The sequence below is a fragment of the Camarhynchus parvulus genome, chromosome 1A, assembly GCF_901933205.1.
Source record: "Camarhynchus parvulus chromosome 1A, STF_HiC, whole genome shotgun sequence".
In the NCBI taxonomy this organism is placed as follows: Eukaryota; Metazoa; Chordata; class Aves; order Passeriformes; family Thraupidae; genus Camarhynchus; species Camarhynchus parvulus.
Window position 1 is genome coordinate 25,870,398 of NC_044586.1, and position 19,343 is coordinate 25,889,740.

General features: G+C 37.9%; 1 protein-coding gene across 1 annotated transcript in view; it reads right to left on the minus strand.

Annotated features, from left to right (window-relative positions):
- ANO4 (anoctamin 4) overlaps positions 1-19,343 on the minus strand; it is a 118,929-nt gene that overhangs the window by 43,494 nt on the left and 56,092 nt on the right. Inside the window, exons 8-11 of the mRNA XM_030959882.1 lie at positions 16,444-16,575; positions 7,043-7,149; positions 5,113-5,168; positions 4,467-4,588 (exon numbers count right to left, since the gene is read on the minus strand). Of these exons, the coding sequence (XP_030815742.1) occupies positions 4,467-4,588; positions 5,113-5,168; positions 7,043-7,149; positions 16,444-16,575 (417 nt within the window). The remainder of the gene's footprint in view (positions 1-4,466; positions 4,589-5,112; positions 5,169-7,042; positions 7,150-16,443; positions 16,576-19,343) is intronic.

A 19,343-nucleotide genomic window follows, 5' to 3' on the forward strand; every position in this document is an offset into this window, starting at 1 on the left:
TTTAAAATTAAATGTAGGATGTTGGCATTACTTTGATACATATTGGTTTAAATATGGATAAACAGCCTTGATATTCCATTATTGCCCTTTGCAACGCAGCTGGTATTCTACTGGCACAGGCTGTACTACTGTAAATTGTATCAGGATCAAGTCTTCTGGCCCCATGGTTTGCATAGTTCTCCTTTTAGTCTCTGCTCAGATACCACTCAGTTGAATGCTATGGAAACAAACTATGCCAGTGAGAAGGTCTTTGGAGGCCTAGGTGCCATATTCAGAGCAGTTCCACATTTACTCCAATATGTAATTCAGCTAGTCTGGACCATCATGACCTTCAGGAGATGAAAAAATGTGTAGATGCCTTTCTCACTCCCTTCAATTTTCCCCAAATATTTGTTTGAAGAACAAATTTGTTCCTTCTCTTCTTCTATCACTATGTAATGAACAGAAATTTCATATAGCTTGCTTCAGTGATGGCAGTTCTTTCTGAGCCAGGGCTCAGCAATGTACACAAAGAATTCCAGAGGTATCTTTCCAGAATGCATCACTGTGCATGACTTATACCTAAATTTCATCTGTTATCATTCTACTCGTTTCAAGGCCTCTTTGAAATTTTCCAGTGTTGATAACACCTTTGTGTTCTTGTTAACTTTGTTAACTTTGTTAATTAATTACTATCCAATTTTTCAGATTATTAATATGGACAGAAAAAAAATCGTATATGAGTCTTTAATGGTTCTCCCACAGAAATTTTTCTCCACAACTAACCTAAAAAGCAGAGACAAAAAAGTCCCCAAGCACCTAACACAATAATCCCTCTCTCCTATCCTTATATATATTGTACCATCAAAATAATAATAAAAATGTAATTTCAGCTTCTCAGTTGTAAGCTAGCTTGTATACTAGCCCTTCAATACCAGTTACCTTAATGGTGAACTGTATATCCCCTCTATCCATTCCAGTGGTAGAGCTATGACTTAGGTGGGTCAAGATTTCAATATCAATATTTATCAATAAGGCACATTTTTGGAAAGTACTAAGCTACAAAGTCTAATTTCCAACCTATGAAATGTGATATTGGATTATCCTATGTTTAATGACTCTCATTACAGAATAGTTTGCTTTTGACCTGCCTAGGAGGAAGTCATGGATCTAGAATATAGACATATCAGAGCTCAAGCCAAGGACCTACCTATTTTCATTAACTCTTTTGCAGGTAAGAATGAAATCCTGTACAGAACTCTCTACACCACAGAAACTAGAGCTTTCCAGCAGGTGTTTTGGACATATGAAGCTCTCATGTCAGAAACAATGGGATGGGTAGGAAGGCTTAACAGGAGACTGAAAGGGAGTAGTCATCTGGCAGTCAAGACATTTAATGGAAACATGGAGCAAAATGCAGATTACTCAGGCATCAGTTTTTGCTTTCAGGTTCATTTAGATACCTTTACAATCACTTTAAAACCTGTTTTCTCCCTGCATTTTTGTCCTGTCAATTACATGCACAAGCAGCAGCAGGAGCAATTTGTGCACAATCAAGAGGGAAGCAACAATGCACAGAAGTGTGAAGGAGGTGATCCAAAGTCCCCAGGAATCACTGCAACTGTTTCTGTTGATTTACATGGTCTCAGAGCATATAAATATACTGAGACCTTTTTATTTTCAATTATAATCAATTCTAAGGGTCATAAATTATTACTGTAAAGAATCTATGGACACTAAATTCCAAGAGATGTATAATTAAAGTCGTGGTACTACATCTGTTGACTAATAGGAGTGGCTTTGTAAATTATGCCAACTCTGTGCCATCGCACTGCCACGTTTCAAAGCAGAGTGGAAGCAGAATCATGCAATTTCCCTCAAATGACTTCTTCTCATTTATTTTTAGTGACTAGTATCTCCCTAACAGCCAGCTGATGAGATTAAATGAAATCTGGAGTTGCCAAATTGGCAGCATAGGAGATGGAAACCTCATTTTGACATCCAAGGAAAAAATAAAACAGCACTGGAGTATGAACATTTTTACTTACCATTGTGGTAACTTGACTTTAGGGTAGAAATAGGACATCTATTGATGACATAAATGTACTATCTACATCTAATTTACTTCTTAGCTTTTTTAAAGCATAATGCCAACTAGCAGCATAAGTTCTGACCAGATGTCTGTGGAAGAATCAACATCCGTCCACTCCTTTTGTACAGATGACCACACTACACCCTTCAAGCATAATCCCACATAACTCTTATTATGGGGGGGAAAAAAAGATTTTCCTGCTGTAGGACTGGCACTGAAAAAACCTTCTTTTTAAAGTGTGCCCACTGAGACGCTTCCAAGTGAAACGAACAGCAGGTCTTGCTGGTGTCATCAGTTCTTCAAGGAAAAGTCTCCAGCTCAATAGACACGTGAACAGATGAGAGTGGCTGCAGAAGTGGAATATTCATTCATGGATGCTGGATTACTCACATTTCCTCAGCTCCTCCCAAATCTTCAAATCCTCGGAAAACTCAGCAGGAGCTGAGGAAATGTGAGTAATCCAGCATCTGTGAAGTGAGAAGGAAAAGGCATCCCCTTCTCTTTGTTGTCACCCTCCTTCAGTGAATTCATCACAGCTGTGGATGTGCTCCAGGCAGCACATGGCAGGCTGGGCTGGGGCTGCAGCTCTGGTCCTGCTGAGTTTGGTGGCTTGTGACTCAGGCTGCTGCCAATGCTCAGGGAATCTCACAGCTTCCCCTGCCCCTCTCCTCTTTGGGTGAACACCTACTCTCAACAACAGCAGGACACTCCTGACTTCAGCTGGGGGGTCTATAGCAATTGTCTTTTTGGTTTTTTTTAATAGATTTTGAAAAATCTGTCTGATGAAAAAATCAACTTTCTTTAAAAATCTTTGACTTTAAACCCAGGCTATGCAAGAAGGCTGCTACCAAGGTCTAGAATAATCATATCTCCAACATTGCTTATTCTGTTACCATTTATTGTCATACTTTCACAAACCTTTCAGATGCCTGATCATCATATTAAACCAAACCTCAGGCATTGCCTCATAAACTTTCACAAACAAGAAGTGATAAAGAACAGTAGCCTTGACCACTATGGAAAAATGGTTATAAAACTCTGTAGAGATAAGTTGTTTGTACTGTGATAATAATATCTTGTTGTGTACTGGGAAATTAAAAGCCAAAAACCCCTTCAGTATAACTGTTGGCTCTTCCATAAATCAGTGATTTCTATTGTGTAATTTGACAAAAAATCCAAATTTCTATCCAGTGTATTAAAAAAAGAAATCAAAAGCTTTTGGGATTAAATGATGAGATTTAATAAATTATTTTGTGAAGCATTGAAAAATTATATGACTCAGTAAAAATTTTATTGTATTTCTTGGTTAGCTTTTTATCCATGGAAATGAAACTCTCTGTTTTATGAAATGGATAGGTTTTATATGACCTTAATCAGTAACACTGTCTGTCTCCAGGGCTACCCTCTACAAATCTTTCGTCTGGAAACAATTTTGAGAATAAATCAAAGTTTTCTATTAGTTACAGGATTTATGAAAGAGGCAGTTAATAAGCTGGACCAATTGAATGTTGTAGATGACCCTTCCTGATGGTCAATGTATCTTCAGTGCTCCTGATACATCTGAAGACTTTATTAACAGGCCCTTGTAGCTCCATGTTCCTCTCTTCAAGTAGAAAAAGCCCATTACTGTCCAATAATAGTTGTGCCATCATGATCAGTAAAGGCTCTGGCTCTCTCTATATGCACAAGAACTATGTAATCCTCTATTAATGCATGCAAGGCTATTTGAAAACATTATTTTAAGGGAGTGTAAGAACTTGGAATCACATCTCAGCTTTCTCAGTGTTTTCTTCTTTGCAGACTACTTCCAAGATGAATAAAAATTGGGACAGTGGAGATGTGGCTGGTCTGAGTTAAAGGGCAGTGGTACAGAGGAGACTTCCATCACTAGTGCTGCTGAACACAGTAGCACACTCAGCAACTGTAAGCTCTGCTCTGTGCCATTTCTAAGCATCATGAAACTTCATCCAGAGCTCATTCTGTGGCTGCTTTTTGGATGAAGAAGAATTAATTGGTGAGAGCCTATCTTTCACCAAAGCCATGCTCTAAGGAGGAAGAACTCCTCCTGTGAACAGATGTCTAATCAAGTATATCCAGCCTCCACAGATCCTTCTCTTCCTTTTTTTTTTTTTCTCTTAAATATTCAGTAAACACTTCATTACAAATTATGGTGTTAGGAAGCTCTGGAAGGAAACTTCTTTTGCCTTCTACAAACTCCTCTATAAATATTTCTTTGGATGTAGTGTCACCATGAACCAAATGGTTTCCCATGACTTCAGGATCAGGTTTTAAAGACCACATGAATTAAATAAGCTTTTCATGGTTTTGTCAGAAGTGAAACAACCTGTGCTCAAAGCATCTCTAATGTGACATAGCAAAAGCAGGTAAGTCTTACCTTACAAGATCCAGGGGCTGGTATTTATACCACACTCCCCAGGAAGCCCAGCACTCATAGAGCAGGTGTCTGTGGTTTTCTGCTCCATGGGTTTTTATTGAATTCTTACTTCTGTAACTTCCCTAAAATACAAATCTGGACATTAATGAATAACACCAGCAAAAAAGAATATTTAAGAAATCTCTCTCTTACTAGCAGCATAGATAACACATTTTATGCAAATTACATATTTGTGCCCCAAAAGCTAAATATGGCATTAAAAAAAAATCAACTGATGTCACTAAGATTTGAGAATATTCTTACTAAGAAATTTATAGTAGATTATATTCAAGTCATAGCCTATAAATGCAAAGAGAATCTTTGGAGAATCTCAAAAAAGGCCCCCAGAGTGTGATGTTTTACTTTTCTGAAAGCATACTGATTTATCAACTCCAAGAGTTCTTACAGAACAGATCTGGAACAACTCTCTTTACTCATCTCTTTGTGCAAGAAATACCCCTATTTTTTCCCTAAGGAAAGAAGCATTGCTAAATGGAAGGACGTCAGAGGCAGACATTAATAAGGTTAAGGATAAATAATTACACAATTAAGAATTCATTTTGAGGGAAATGTCCATTCAAAAAGGAAAAAAAAAAGAGCAAAATACCTCATGAAGAGGAAATGCAGCTTCATAGGAGCCATTACTGAGCAATCGATTCAGACCTGAGAACCAAAAATATTCAATTATTTACCAATTGGAGCAGAAAAATAGCGAAGTAAAAAGCAAAATATATTTTCATAAACTGGCTAAATGACGATGAAAGCCAATTGAGAGTACACAATATACGTAGAAAAATTAATCTTCTATAGATTTTGATAACTAAGAAATAATACAGAGAAAGACTTGTTCAAATATTAATCAGAATCTATAATTTATTATGCTAGAGGCTTAAAGATTCATTTGCCAAATCCATCTTTAGTGTAACTTCAGCGAAATTGGAGACTTTACACCAGGTTTAAAGTTTGACCTTATTAAACATGGTCTAACAAAGCTATTTAGATGAAAGGCTGCATATCTTGGGAGCTAAAATCTTCAGGGTAGGTCTTGACATTTTTGAATTGCAGACCACTAAAGAAATAGAAACTCATAATTTCCATATGAAAACAACTTTTTAAATTTTGCTCAGCTTGTGCCTTATGAAAGTTGCTGGACAGAAAGAAACAAGACAGGTTGCGGCATTAAAAGACCAGAAAATAAAATCATTCCTATGTGACACAAAAAAGTAACCATACAACCCACTGATTCAGGCCATGTCCCTCTTTAATCAGAGCCTGGAGAAATAATGTTTGCTGAGGTGTTGGTGCTTTTCACTTGGAAAATCTCTAAAATAGGACTCTGCTGTTACCAGGCAATGCAAAACAAAATAGCCACACAAAGAACCCGAAGGTATTTGAACCCTATTGACACAGAGAAGGTATAGCATCTTGATTCCTTTCCTAATTCACAGGGGACAGACAGCAGCAAGAACACAACAATGAGAAGTATTAAGTCAACATGAATAACACTTTCACTGGTAGCATCACTATCTGCCTGGCAAAATATATTTTCTTCCAATGTCTCTGTCAGAAAAGTAAAACTTGTACAGCAGAGCTGGGCTTTGCCCTGCCCAGTGATCAGTGCAAGGTTGTGCTCACTTCAGGTGCAGCACAAGTTGACATGTGAGAGAGATTGGGATCTTTAGGTAGGCAGGAACTGCAGGTGTTTGGGCAAGATGCAACATCAGCTCAGCTCAGGACTATTGCTGCCCTCATCCCAGCAGCTGAGGAAGAAAGAAAGAAGTGAAGTTCTGGGATATTGCTCTTCCTCTTCAGGAAAGGTGAGGTTTAAACAGCAGGGAAATGAAATAGACTGCAGAGTTTTATGGAAATTGGCTCTACATTTGTCTCTGTGTGGTACTCAAGCTGTATGTGCTCTGTATGATTTGGCAGAAGGTGGCCACTGTTTCATGTTCTATCCCTCCTATGTCACTGCCTGCTCTCCTGGACCTGCACGTGTGCCACTCCAAATTTCCACTCCACTCACGAATTGAAAATGAAGCCACAGTTATGTATAGCATTCTTTGCACTGAAGACATCAGTGGTGAACTCCCTTTGACTTACAGCAACACCAGAGATACAGAGTCCTCTTTCTCCCTTAGGGATGGATAGGTACCCAGGGAGAAGCCCTGTGGCCTGAGATGTAGAGCAGCACAAATCTTGCCATCCTTCCAAGCACATTTTAATGAAACAATAAAGGTGTTCCTGCATGAGTCTCCCTGCTTCACTGCTCCTAATCTGTTAATATTTCATGTTTAAATCAGCCTCTTCCCTTGCAGAAGTGATAAATCCCATGTGATGACATGCCTGTGAAAGCTGACTAATATTACAGGGAGATGATCCCATCTTCCAGGCAAAGCCCCTACCACAGCAGTGGGTAGATGGAAAAAGTCAAAACCGAGGTGATCAAAAAATGAAGGAAAAGAGTCTGTTATGAGGCCAGGCAGACTTCTCCTTTCTTTTTTTAAAGACATATTTAAAGGACATTGCTCAGTACTTACCAATTTTGTTTTTCCCTTCTTCATATTTCACTCTTTGTAAGATATGGTGTACAATTCTACTTCTTGTAGCATTATTGAAGAAAGTATCTTTGTTGTGTATTATGAAGCTACATGAAAATAAAAACCAAGGGCATCTCAGAAATATGTAACAGCACATTTAAGACAAATATTTATTTCCATTACTTTCTTTAGCACTCTAAAAATCTACAGTATGTAAGCAAGTGCAGGGAGGATAAAAGTCACTTGATTAAGAGATGAGTAGCCAGGTGAGATGCTGTCAGTAACACTATTCATTCTCTTACAAAGAATTACGTGGAGAAATCTGGTAAAAGATAGAAGATATTTAAGTATTCATTATGATATGCATCACTTTTAGATAATTCACTAAAAACTACAAAATTCTTGCACAGAAAATTGCAAAAACATATCTTTGTAAGTGTAGCAGTAGGATTTCACATCTGTTCCAGGCTTTTTTGTTATGCTTTACCATTAAGAGTCAGTTGGAAACATCTACTTGGCAAACTATTCTTACTGAAAACTGTTACTGAATACTATGTTAGAAATTGAAAGTATCATATACTCCTACATTTGGACCTGGAAGCTAAAATGTAGTAGAAAATTAGCTCTCAGAGGCCATTTATCAAGTTAAGTATGAATATAGGTTCTATGCTCAATACGTTAGATGGAATAAATTTTGAAAGACCCAACGAACCCTGTGGATAGCAGGCAATATTGGTTTCCTCATCTGTGTTTTTGAAGAGCTGCAGAATTGAATAAACTGATAAATAAAATGTTAAGGTCACAGAGGTGTCATAGAGAGATGAGTCTGTACGAAAGCACACTAGACAAATATGACCTTAAATGAGATCACCTTAATCAGGAGCTTGGCGTGGATTCACTTCACCTCCTCTTTTGCACAATGTGAGATTCAGTTCTCAGTTTTCCCCTCAGGTAATTTTACCCAAATTAAATTTTTTTTTTCCAGAATCAATCTTTACCTATGGGAAATAATATACAGCTTTGCACCTCCACAGTAATTTTGAAAAACAAGGAGTCCAACTTCTGGACTTTGAGAACTTCATGAGCTCCCTCTTTATTATCAAAATTCTCAGCTGAATTTTCAATACAATACAATGTGTACATAAGTTCCTTATGTTCTGCTTCAAAGGCTGACAGTAAAAAAAAATCCTAAAGTAAAGGTATGTAAGACAAATTGCTCCAAGAGCACCAGAAGTAATAAAACCTGGTTTTCTAGAGATCACTATCTCATGTCTCCTTTGCCACTTCACCCCAGATACTCACAGGCCATTTCTGTGTCTACATTCTACTCACTATTGTACTCAGTGCATCTGGCTTCCTCACATTTCCCTGCTATTCCCTAAGTCCTACTCATGCCCTACAGTACTTATCAAAAGTAATTAGATTTATGCATATTGGCTGACCACCACATGCATGCTGATTTACCAGTGGGCTGGTACCAAACAGCAAATGCAATTGGTGTCCACTGTCCATCGCCTTTTCTGTATAGGAACAGTTTGGGGCCACTATTCTATTTCAAGCTGCTGTTACTCAAAAGGTATGTAAGACAGAGCTTATCTTGCAGATACAGAAAGATATGTGGATATAAAGATCTATCTTTACTGCTACACCTACGCCTGTATCAAATTCAGTTGAAAGTAATCAGTATGTAAAATAATGACCAAAATTATTTTGAGAGAAAAAACATACTGTATTCATGTAAATCTTAATGCTGATAGGAATTATATTTTATAAAATCTAAACTGTGAAGCAGGTAGAACAGTGTTATTTTCAGCTGAAGCTGGAACTCTGTATTAGGCTGTTTGTGTAGGAGCAGAAACAAATCAAAAGGCAGGAGTAAAACAGAAATGAATGTTTAGAAATTTTTGCTCTTTATTTAATTTTCTTTTACTGCCTGACTATCCAAGACCCCACCTCCCAGACAGTTAAAGAACTGTGAAGATAACTTCACAGATATCAAAACAGCACAGTAATTCTCATTCTGACTTAGCTTGTCTCGTCATTCTGACGAGTTCTTGTAGGATTCAACTGCGAATTGGATCACCTTATCTGGGAAACCTGCAACATGGAACCAGATAACACCTGAATTTATTTTCCTTGTAATACAAGGTTATTTTGCTCATCTGTTATCACAACTGTCTCATACTGCAACTAGAGATAGCCATTTCAACATCTTTTCTGAAGAACTTGTTTAATAGTTTTGTTTATATTTAAGAATTTCTATTTTCATGAGTCATGAATGCAAAAAGGCAAAAATCAGGGATTACAGGAACTCTAAAAAACAAAGAAATAATCACTTGTTTAAAGAAACACTTCGGTAATTTGCATTCATTTGCAAACTTAATAATTGTGTTATTATAGCTTTTGATCTCCCATGGGCAAGAAGAAATAACCAGAGGTGTCTGTGAAGCAGATGTAAACACCTCAGTATGAGAACTGCCATGAAGAACTCTCCCTGTTCCAGAATTGCTGAAGCAGTCCTAAAACACCTGTGAGAATATGAGCTGCAGAGGTTCTGCCCTGCCCAGTCTTGTGCCAGTAAGGGCAGGAGGGGGTGAGGAGAGGAAGGACTCAGCATGATCAGAGTGGGTCAAAAACATGCCCTTGAGTGTTTTCCAATGTTATTCATGAAGACATGGATAAAGAAGAGATGCTAGAGTTCAGCAAAGGTGAAAAAGTAGTGGCAGAAATGAGTCCTCTGGATGTCCTGGACCATCCCTAACAATATCATTATTTTGGGAGAGAATTGCATGTAATAACATTTAAAATATAATCCTCATTTATTTTTGAACATAAAAGTCATAGGGTTTTATACATTGGAACAATGTCAGGGAGGTTTCAATTTCCCTCAAAAGTCAGAGGAGTTGCTCTTGTCAGGTGAGAATCAGGCAGCTCAGTGTAGGGCTTACCCCTTTCAACCACCACCCCATCTTCCCATGCTTCACGGACATTTCTTCCCCCCAAATTTTTTTGCTTCAGTTTGTCTTATTTCTGAATGTGGGTGGTAAATCCATATTCACAGAATGACCATCAAAGCTATTTCATGTTCTACAGCATCCAATGAAGAATTCAGAGAAGAAAGATTTTCTCAGTCTGTGAAAAATCTCACACTTCAAATTTCAGTTCACAGGGGCCAGAGCTGAAGACAATTTCAAACTAGGTACACATAAACATTTATCAGACATTACTGAGCTATGAACTGTATAAAGCAGAGGCTTTCTAGCAAGTTTTTTAACCCTTGTTGCTTTTAGGTGGAAGAATTTCCTCAGCTGTTCTACTTCTGCTGCCCTTGTTAGATTTTCAACATGCACAAGGATTTGAATATTCATGAGAGGAATACAGCTTGTTTTCAGGCTCAGTAAGGGTTTAGACTTTATTTATGAGACTCTTCACCGATGGTTTTCATCATTTTGTCACCTCATTTGTAAGACAAAAAATAAGTAAGGATTAATACATTATAATTCTTTTACCTGTGAAGTTAATGTATAGGTAGATAAAGCCAGTGATTTGTTCCACAACTGCTATAATCATTAACTTGGTCCTGTAAGCCTTATTTGTGTGAGCTATCCTTACTCAAAAGGAAAATCCCAAGGAAGATAATAAGAGTACTTTTGGAAGGAAAGCTTCCAGAGTTGATCCTTAATTAAAGTCCCTTTCAAAAATGTCATTCTGGAAATACTGCTCTTACATTTATGCTGTAAGAGACTCGAAGAGTCAGTGAGGGTTAATTGCTTTGAGGATGTATTTGTAGCCTTTTTAACTAAACTGTGAACTGGAAATTTCAAACTATCCTTCTGTGGATAGCAAAGCACAGCAAAGCCAACTGTTGTCTAAAAAAATACCCCAAATTAGTGCAAATTCAACCAAGAAAAAATTACCAATGAATTCCTGTTCACACATTGTCTTTGGTAATTTTGCACAAGGGTTTGTACAACCCTTAAAGGGCAAATTTAGCTCTTGAATCTTTGAATACACATTTGAAAAAAGGTGGGTTTACTTTTCTTGCTTTATTTTACTATTTATATTTTGGGAAAGCAAAAGGCAGGAAAAGGCTGTTTTCTGCTTTAGTGGCAACATAAAAAAAGCTGAAATCTGAACACCTGTGGCCTGGTGACAAAGGCACAAAGGGAGCATGGATGCATGCACATATCCATGTGTATCTTTGCACTGTGGGTCCACAGACACTGAAACAGTCTGGCACTCACCATATATAAAATTGCCTTCTGCTGGAAGCAGTACAAACTAAGAGCACAGATGTTGCTGGAAGTAGTGATCTCTATGTGAGTAGTGTATTCCTTAGCACAGGAAAAATGCCCAACCTTCTGTACTCCCAGGTAAATCACAGAGCCAACAGCCAGCCTGTTGTTGGCTGAGGTAATGGCAGGTTTTTAGCTCGTTTAACATAGAGAAAGTAAATCACCAGCTGTAGTAACAGCAACAATGTGAGTCTGCAGTATTCCCCTGAGAATAATACCACACATTTCTCCACTCTATTGTTTGAAAATGGCTATATTATTAGCACTTGCTGATTTCCATTTTGCATTATTTTTAAGGCTGCAGCTAACTGCCTTGTTTATGTAAAAGGACATTTTTATTAATGGTTAGCTGGGGGTTTTCATATCATACAGGGCCTAAAACAGGGTCAGTTTGGGACGAAGAATGTTGTAGTGGCTCTCTCTGTTTCCAATTTGGCACCGTAGCCTCAAAACTGCCAAAGTAAAATAGAAACTCATGAAAGTGCTGAATCTCTCTTCCACCTTCCTCTGCCTTTGCCCCAGATCAATCTTCTCCCCTGATCGCTTCTTAATTTAAATTAGTTCTCTTAGAAATATTCACCTGAGATAGAAGGAGGAGGTCTTTTGTACTTTTCAGGGATGCCCTGCTTCCTTCTATTTTTCATGCAATTAAAACTTCCAGAATCAGAGGGAATAAAAAACCCATTGCAAGGCATGTCCAAGTTTGGCAGCACAAAGATTTGTTTGAGAGCAGGATTTGCAAAACTGTGATTCCCCATTTATAAAAAGCCATTAAAAAGTGAATAGTTATTATACTGTAGATGTATTTAAACACCAGAATGACCATCCTGGTTCAAAACAAGTAAGTGTCCATGCAGCCCTGTGCCACGTCTCCAGTTCCAGCAGCTCCCTGATCCATCCATGATTCTGGGGTGAGGGGGCTCAAGGGAACATGGGCACAAACCATCTTGGTAGAGATGGGCTTTGTTAAGATGAATTTAAATGTCAAAAAAGCTTGAAAAGCACCTCCACCTTGAGAGACACATTTCTTGGAAATCTGGAAAAAATGCAAGATTTATGCACCACAAGGGGACATAATACAAATGAGAAGAACTCTATTAACCTCTGGTATGCAGAGCCATTTTTTACTTAATTAATCAAGTTACTATCCTAGTCCTCCTAATTGAGTAAATTTTTAATCTTATTTTCACTAAGTAATAAATATTTATTTTAAGTGGTTATTCAATTATATATTAGATTAATATTTAATCAGAGAGTTTATTGCCTTTGAAAGATAAAACAAAGGGGAAATAGTTCCTGATACAGAGTTTGAAATCTCTAAACAGCAATTAACATATTTTCCTAGCTAGTGTACAGTTATCTCAGAAATTGCAGCTAATTGCTGCTGTTACTATTCCCAAGTGATTAGCAGCTGACTACATGAAATAACTAAGATGCAGTAGAAGAACAACTGTGTGTGTCTAATGGTAAACATTTCTCACATCTTCTGCAGTCTTGTAATGAATAATTTTCAGAAGAAATACTTGGGTATAAGCACAGCCTTTTCCAAGCTGTGGCTGCAAAAACGAGACACTACTCAGAAGTCTATCTTGAAAATAATAATTTTGTATTCCACACAATTAAAAAAAAAGTGCTTGGCAGAACTTCTTTCCTCTAAAAAAGAGATTTTCTATTACTTAAGAAATAAGATGAATTTTGGTCTCCTCTTGTACTGACAAATTTGGGATATACCCTATGAAATATGCCACAATGCCTTTAAAAGAAAACCTGAAGCTGTGCTGCAAACGTTATAGGCACATGTCACACATGTCATTCTTGTGTTTTCTTCTTTGCCAGTTTTGGACGAAGGACAGATGGCTAGCTGTGCCTCTTAAGACAAAATTAATTTTTTTTAGAAAAGTGAATTTCTCCACATCGGGCTTTTTTCCATCTGAATGGGAAAAAAAATGCAAGAAAGAAAAAGTCTATTGATATGATCTACTAAAATTGCACACACTCCTTGTACATCAATATTTTTAAAATACTATTTCCTATGGAAATAAGGCCTGGTAAGCTTTTTTTTCTTAATTATTTTCCTCCCCAGACATTGAATTGGAAGTATTGTCAGTTATTTGTCTTTCCATACTTTTAAAAAGAAGCTATCACAAATGAAGTGTCTATGTCCACTCAGATAATGTTATAAAATCTGTATCAGACTGGAGCCCTCCATGTGGAAACTGTGGCTAGATCACAAAAGATAAACTGCCTGTTCTTTGGTGACATGAAAGACATCTGATGCTATGAAGAAAGGAAGAAATAAGGAATTTTAGACCCAAATTGCAATATTTCAAACGCAGCCAAGCTCATATGAATATTTAAGGCATAATATTTTAGAAAATGCAAAGCACATAAAACCAGGAAAATAGGAAGAATTTGGCAGCCTCCAGGTAGGATATGTGGCAAAATCTAGTGCGAGGCCATGGAGACCTTATCTGAAAACTAAGGATATGGAGTTTTATGCTTTCAAGATGGTTGTAATTTTGAGTGATTTACTTCATGGTCTTCATTAAGCATGTCTTGGATAAACAGTAATTTATGACAACATAGAAATCAAAAATATTTTCAACTGCCAGAAGTACCTATCTTGCTTTCCAGAAATACTTGTACAATAGCCAGAAAAATCCTCATCAGTGTAATTAAAAGACTGATTATATATTTTAGGCTCCTGTGGGTATTTTTCAAAGAATAGTTGAATGTACTTCTCACTCATCTCTTCCTCTCACTTAGGATTCTAGATTGGCAGGAAAATTTTATGGTTTCTACTATAAACTTAAGACTCAAATCTGTACATAAGTTCTGACCAAAAGCAGACACTAGTGGCATTTTTCAGCTACCACCTTAATACAGTGCAAAAGGACCAAAAAACTTGCATTTATTCTGCATCCTCTGAGGACTTCAAGAAGTGAACGAGTTACAAACATTTGCTTTGCTCAAAAATGGCCATATGTTCAATGAAAAGTCTTAACATTGAGGTCACCTAGCTGAACACTGCTGTGGTACTGGGATCTCTCCTGTCCTGTACCTGTTCTCTCTGAATCAGTTTTGGCACTACTGTGTGGCGGAAGAGGAGGCACAGTCACAGCTAAAGGCCCCAGGAGTAGGAGAGAGATTGTCACTGCTCTTCCAGACTGTAGGATGATGTGCTCTTGGAACACTGAAGTCCACAAGTAACTACCCATGACAAGTTTGTAGCCTCCAGTATAATTACATTGTATTGGTCATATGGTGAGAGCACTCTAGCAAATCCTTACCTATCCCAAATATCAAAATGGATGGACTTTTCTTACCACTGGCAAAACTCAAGCTAAATTATTGTAACATTACTGTAGATGGCAATTCTCCTTTTCAGCATCTCAAGAATTTCAGTGATCATCTATCTTCACATTGCTAAAACAATATTGTGGGTCTCTGGGTTAAAAATTTGAAATACCTGCATGCAACTCAGTAGAAAAATATTGAACAAGTCATTGTATTTCAAAATTCTAGTGAAACAAAACAAGCCAGGCACAAGGAACAGGCTGAAGCACGATAGGAACACCATTGCTGTCAGAGCCAACATCTTTTGGGAAGAGGAGGCCAGCTCAGCCAACATTTTATAAGTCCTACACAAAAGGATAGGAAGACTACACACAGAAAGCTAAGGAGAAAATATCAGGACTGCCATGGAGTAAAATTTCCAAGCCTGCCATGACGTAAAAGAAGCGTCAGACAACAGCAGGAGTGTTAATGAAACTAACACTTATAAACTCTCCTGCCAGTTTACCAACATGAACATGAGCAAGGCAGAAGAATGAAAAAAAAACCAACTCTAAAAATACTCTTCATAAATGTCAATCCCCCTTTCAGCCACAAAAACATCTCTCAGAACAAACTACCAACCCCTTTCCTATGTGCAGTAATTTTAAGGGAAGTTAGCAGTTAATATTACTGGTAATAAAAACATTAATGCTGACATCCCAATTTATTAGTTTTTTATTATTACTAGTCTATTCTCAAACTAATTTGCACCTACTCTTCCTCTTGCAGGGCACAATAACTGACCCATCTCTGTATCAAACAGACTTCTATTGAAATTTCCCTGGAGTTTGCACCTGTTCTTGTTTTTCTGCTGTATTTGGAAAGATGCCATTTGTGGCAGAGGTTTACTTTACTCATTTTTATTGCAGCTAGTAAATCAAATCCCTGAAAAATTATTCATTCAAAATGAGGTATTTCAGAGCTTTATCAACCTGGCTTCTCCCTGAATAAAACCACATATTTCAGAATTTTCAGTGACCTATAATTCATTCTCTGTCTTCTTTTAGTATCCTCAACAGTGCTGCCTAATCTTTGTGGTTTTGCTCTCAGTGACTGTTTCCCATATCACAAACACTGTAACCCTTAAGACATTAAAAATTTGACATCCCTTAAATTTCATTCGAGTTATGAAAGCTATGTGGGACTTTTTCTGCTCTGCATTTTGCAAGGGAATAAAGGCTTCTTGTAGCCAAGTGATTTCTCTGACATTTGTCCAACACTGGTGCTATTGGTGTCACTGCTAGGTCTAAACACTGTCTGAACACTGCCATTTTGCAAAGGAGTTTTGCTTCTATAAAACTGAAAGAGAAGTGCAATCAAATTGACATTGTCTGTTTTCTTAAGAGTTTTGTTTGTTCTACAGTCATAACTAGGAATGAGATGCAAGTATCAGTATTTCAACGATCAGTGATGAAGGACTAGTTTTGATTATGCTTAAAGACATAAGGAATGCTGAGAAAAGTTTAATCACATCTTTAAGTGAAAAAGAACAACTGCAATTCTGGCCTGAGAGAAAAGAGACATTTGATCCCTTTAAAGATGTAATTGAAATTCCAGGGAATTAAAAGGAACTTTCCCATTGATTTCCTTAGCTTTGAGCTGGACCTTTAATTAATAGAAACATAGACCAGCTCTCTATCCCTTTTTGTGAGAAAGGACTAATATGAAGGCACTAGTCCTTAAGACATGAACAAAGAAATCAATTTTTTCCAAGGTGAATCCAGAAAGAAAAGTTTTCACCTTGGAACTGAGATATGATAGAATACTCACTGATGGATCCTTTGTTGGCTGAATGGAGCAGTATAGCAGTCATTCTCCTCCAGATCTGGCAGTGTTTCCTTGTCCAGTTTCATTGGCTTTCTGGGCAACCATCCTCGGAACCTGCTTATCTGTTTCTCGATCCTGCAGCACATGATAAGTATGAGCATTTGTGATAATGGGTTTTTTCACTACATTATGAAATACAGGTTGTCAAACCAGGATGCTGAATATTTACAACTAGGAAAGGTGCAATGTCGTTTGACTTTTGTTGAGGCAGACCAAATTACATATGCTGAACTCGATTACTCATAACCAGCTTTCTGCAGAGGAGCATTTATTTTGTCTCATCAGAAAAGCAATGCTGATGGTACATGCTGCCATAAATCTTATTAAGCCCAGTGAGTGCTTGGCATGTTCTCTAAATCTTTATTTCTCACATTTTCAGTTAGTTTAAAATTCAGGCTTAACCAACATTAGATTTTGGACATCTAAACATTAGAACAGTGGAGATTGTGACAAAAATCTTTGGCAGCTAAACCCAGCAAGTTACAGCCCATTACTGCTCTCCATATGGATTCTTACCTCGCAATTGATCCTATTACAAAATAGGCTACTTTGTTCATTTCATTGTTTCTTGCAACCCTACAACCTCCATGAAACCAGAACTCTCGGTGTACAGGCTAACAGGTGACTGCTACGCAGATTCTTACATTTGGAAGGTGAAAACAAACAGTGATTGAGCTGGATAAAGGGCACATTCAACTACAGGGGCACTCATGCAAAGATACACAGTGAAATGAAGGTTCAGAGCTCATTGGAGAAGAAAATCTAAACCAAATTCAAATCCATACTAGAATGCTATAATGAAAAGCTCCTAAGAAAGCTATGTTTAGCACAGGGTCTCCTGCTCCAAGTCCTAACCACTGATCCCTGCAAAAATCATGGACTACAAATTATGGAGTGTGCCCATACTTCAGTCACTGGATGAATGTTTCCAGAAGTGGAGCTAAAGGATAAGAATTTACTTCCTTTACTTCCTTTGAACTTAAAGCTCAGTTCTGAAACAAACTCAAGGAATGGAAATATGGTTGGTGGGGCTGTTTGTTTTCTGGGGGGTTTTTTTGCAGTTGTTTGGGTTTTTTGGTTTTTTTTTTTTTGAAACGGCCAACATAAGAACTCTTAAGACCAGCAAATGCCGGTACCTCTGCACAGCCAGTTTGAGGGAAGACAACCCATATCCAGGCAGCTGAATATATGGGGAGGTGATGTGAAAATATTATGTATTTTCATTTAAAATTCATAGAGTTTTTCCTGGAATATTCAGCCTTCTTCCACCAGGTTCTAAATTGGACAAGGAAGCCAATGCTTATTTTTAAACATGGGCACATTTCAAAATTGCAAATACATCAGCCATACCTGTTTAAGTCTCATTTCTGCACTTCCAATCTGGAATAGCATGATGGGACAAGGGGTGCCAGATGTTGCATATGTGTGCAAATTTATCATCAGGACTGTTTGGGAAAACTGGAATATGCACGTAAACTTAATATAAGATTTAATTACTTAACTAACCATAACCTCTCCATGGGCAGTGTTTGCACTGACCCAGCAGTTTGAGCACAGGAGGAGGTGGTTTGCAAAAGTCTGTGCTGAATGCAGATGAGATGTCAGATCCCAGGGCTCTAAAGGGCCTGGTCCATTGTAACTCTCCAGCTGCAGCATCCTGACAGCCTTGAGCTAGTCTGTGTAGGCAGATAGAAATGCCAAGGGAAAGTGAGTTTTCCACGGGGGAAATGCCTGTCCTTTGGCCTCTGGTTTTTCTCCTGCAAATTCAGTAAACCCTGTGTATATTCAACAGGCTTATTGTGTCTGGGTATGGAAAAAGGAGGAGGAATTAGGAAGAGGGTTTTTCTAAATATCCTGTTCCATTCCTGTTAATTAAACTCGTTTGAATTCTCTAAGCTATTAACACCCCTGCCCATCTGCAATCCTCTCCCATTCATGCTGCAAGTCAATGTGCACATTTGAGATACTGCCTGCTGCAGGTTTATCACACCACACAAGCACAGCACAAAGGGACTGAGTGCTTTCCCCACTTACAGCAATGCATTATTCATGCTGGCTTCTCACTGAGTGTACCCAGAATTTGAGTGCTTTGCCATTCCCAAGACTCAGATTACTTGGCATGCTCAGTCAGCTTGCTGGCAAACAGGTCTGAGAAGGTTGCAAAACCTTACTGCTAAGCACAGAACATGCAGTACAGCCTTCTGCAGGGAAAGCAAGCCCCTCTAGTTATCTCCTTGGAAAAGAAAAATGACCAAGTTTTAAAATTTCCTCCAGCTCATTCCAACAGTGCCGTCAGTCAGCAGTGCAGGTTTTGTACTCTACAGCATCACCTCGCAAAAGGAAAAAGCTGAAAAAGTGGTGTTGCTGCTAACAAATACAGACACAAGTGTTAAAAATCTATTTTTTATCATTTCTTCAAGGCTAATCCATGCCTCATTTTCCTCACACTCAGCTGAATAGGAGAACGGTGTTTGGAAAACATGTGACCTACTCAGGAACAATGGGGTGATGGAGTGATAAAGAGGTAGCTGCTTCACACAGTGCCTCAAAGATAGACATAGAGACAGACAGACTGCCACAGTGTCTCCCACTTCAATCCTGCCCCTGCTCTCTAAGCCTAGTCTTTACTCAGCACCCTCTTTCTAAAGATACATATTGTGTTTAACTCACACAAAGAGTTTCTCAAAAAATTTAAAAGAAACTATTTTCTCACCATAAATTAGGGTAGGGATAGAAACGTTTTGCAAAGGAAAGTTAGGAAAAGAAAAAAAGGTTTTGAATTGAGACTGAGTTTTATGAGTGGGTCAGCTTTCATAGAACTTTATGCATATTGTGGTGATAGC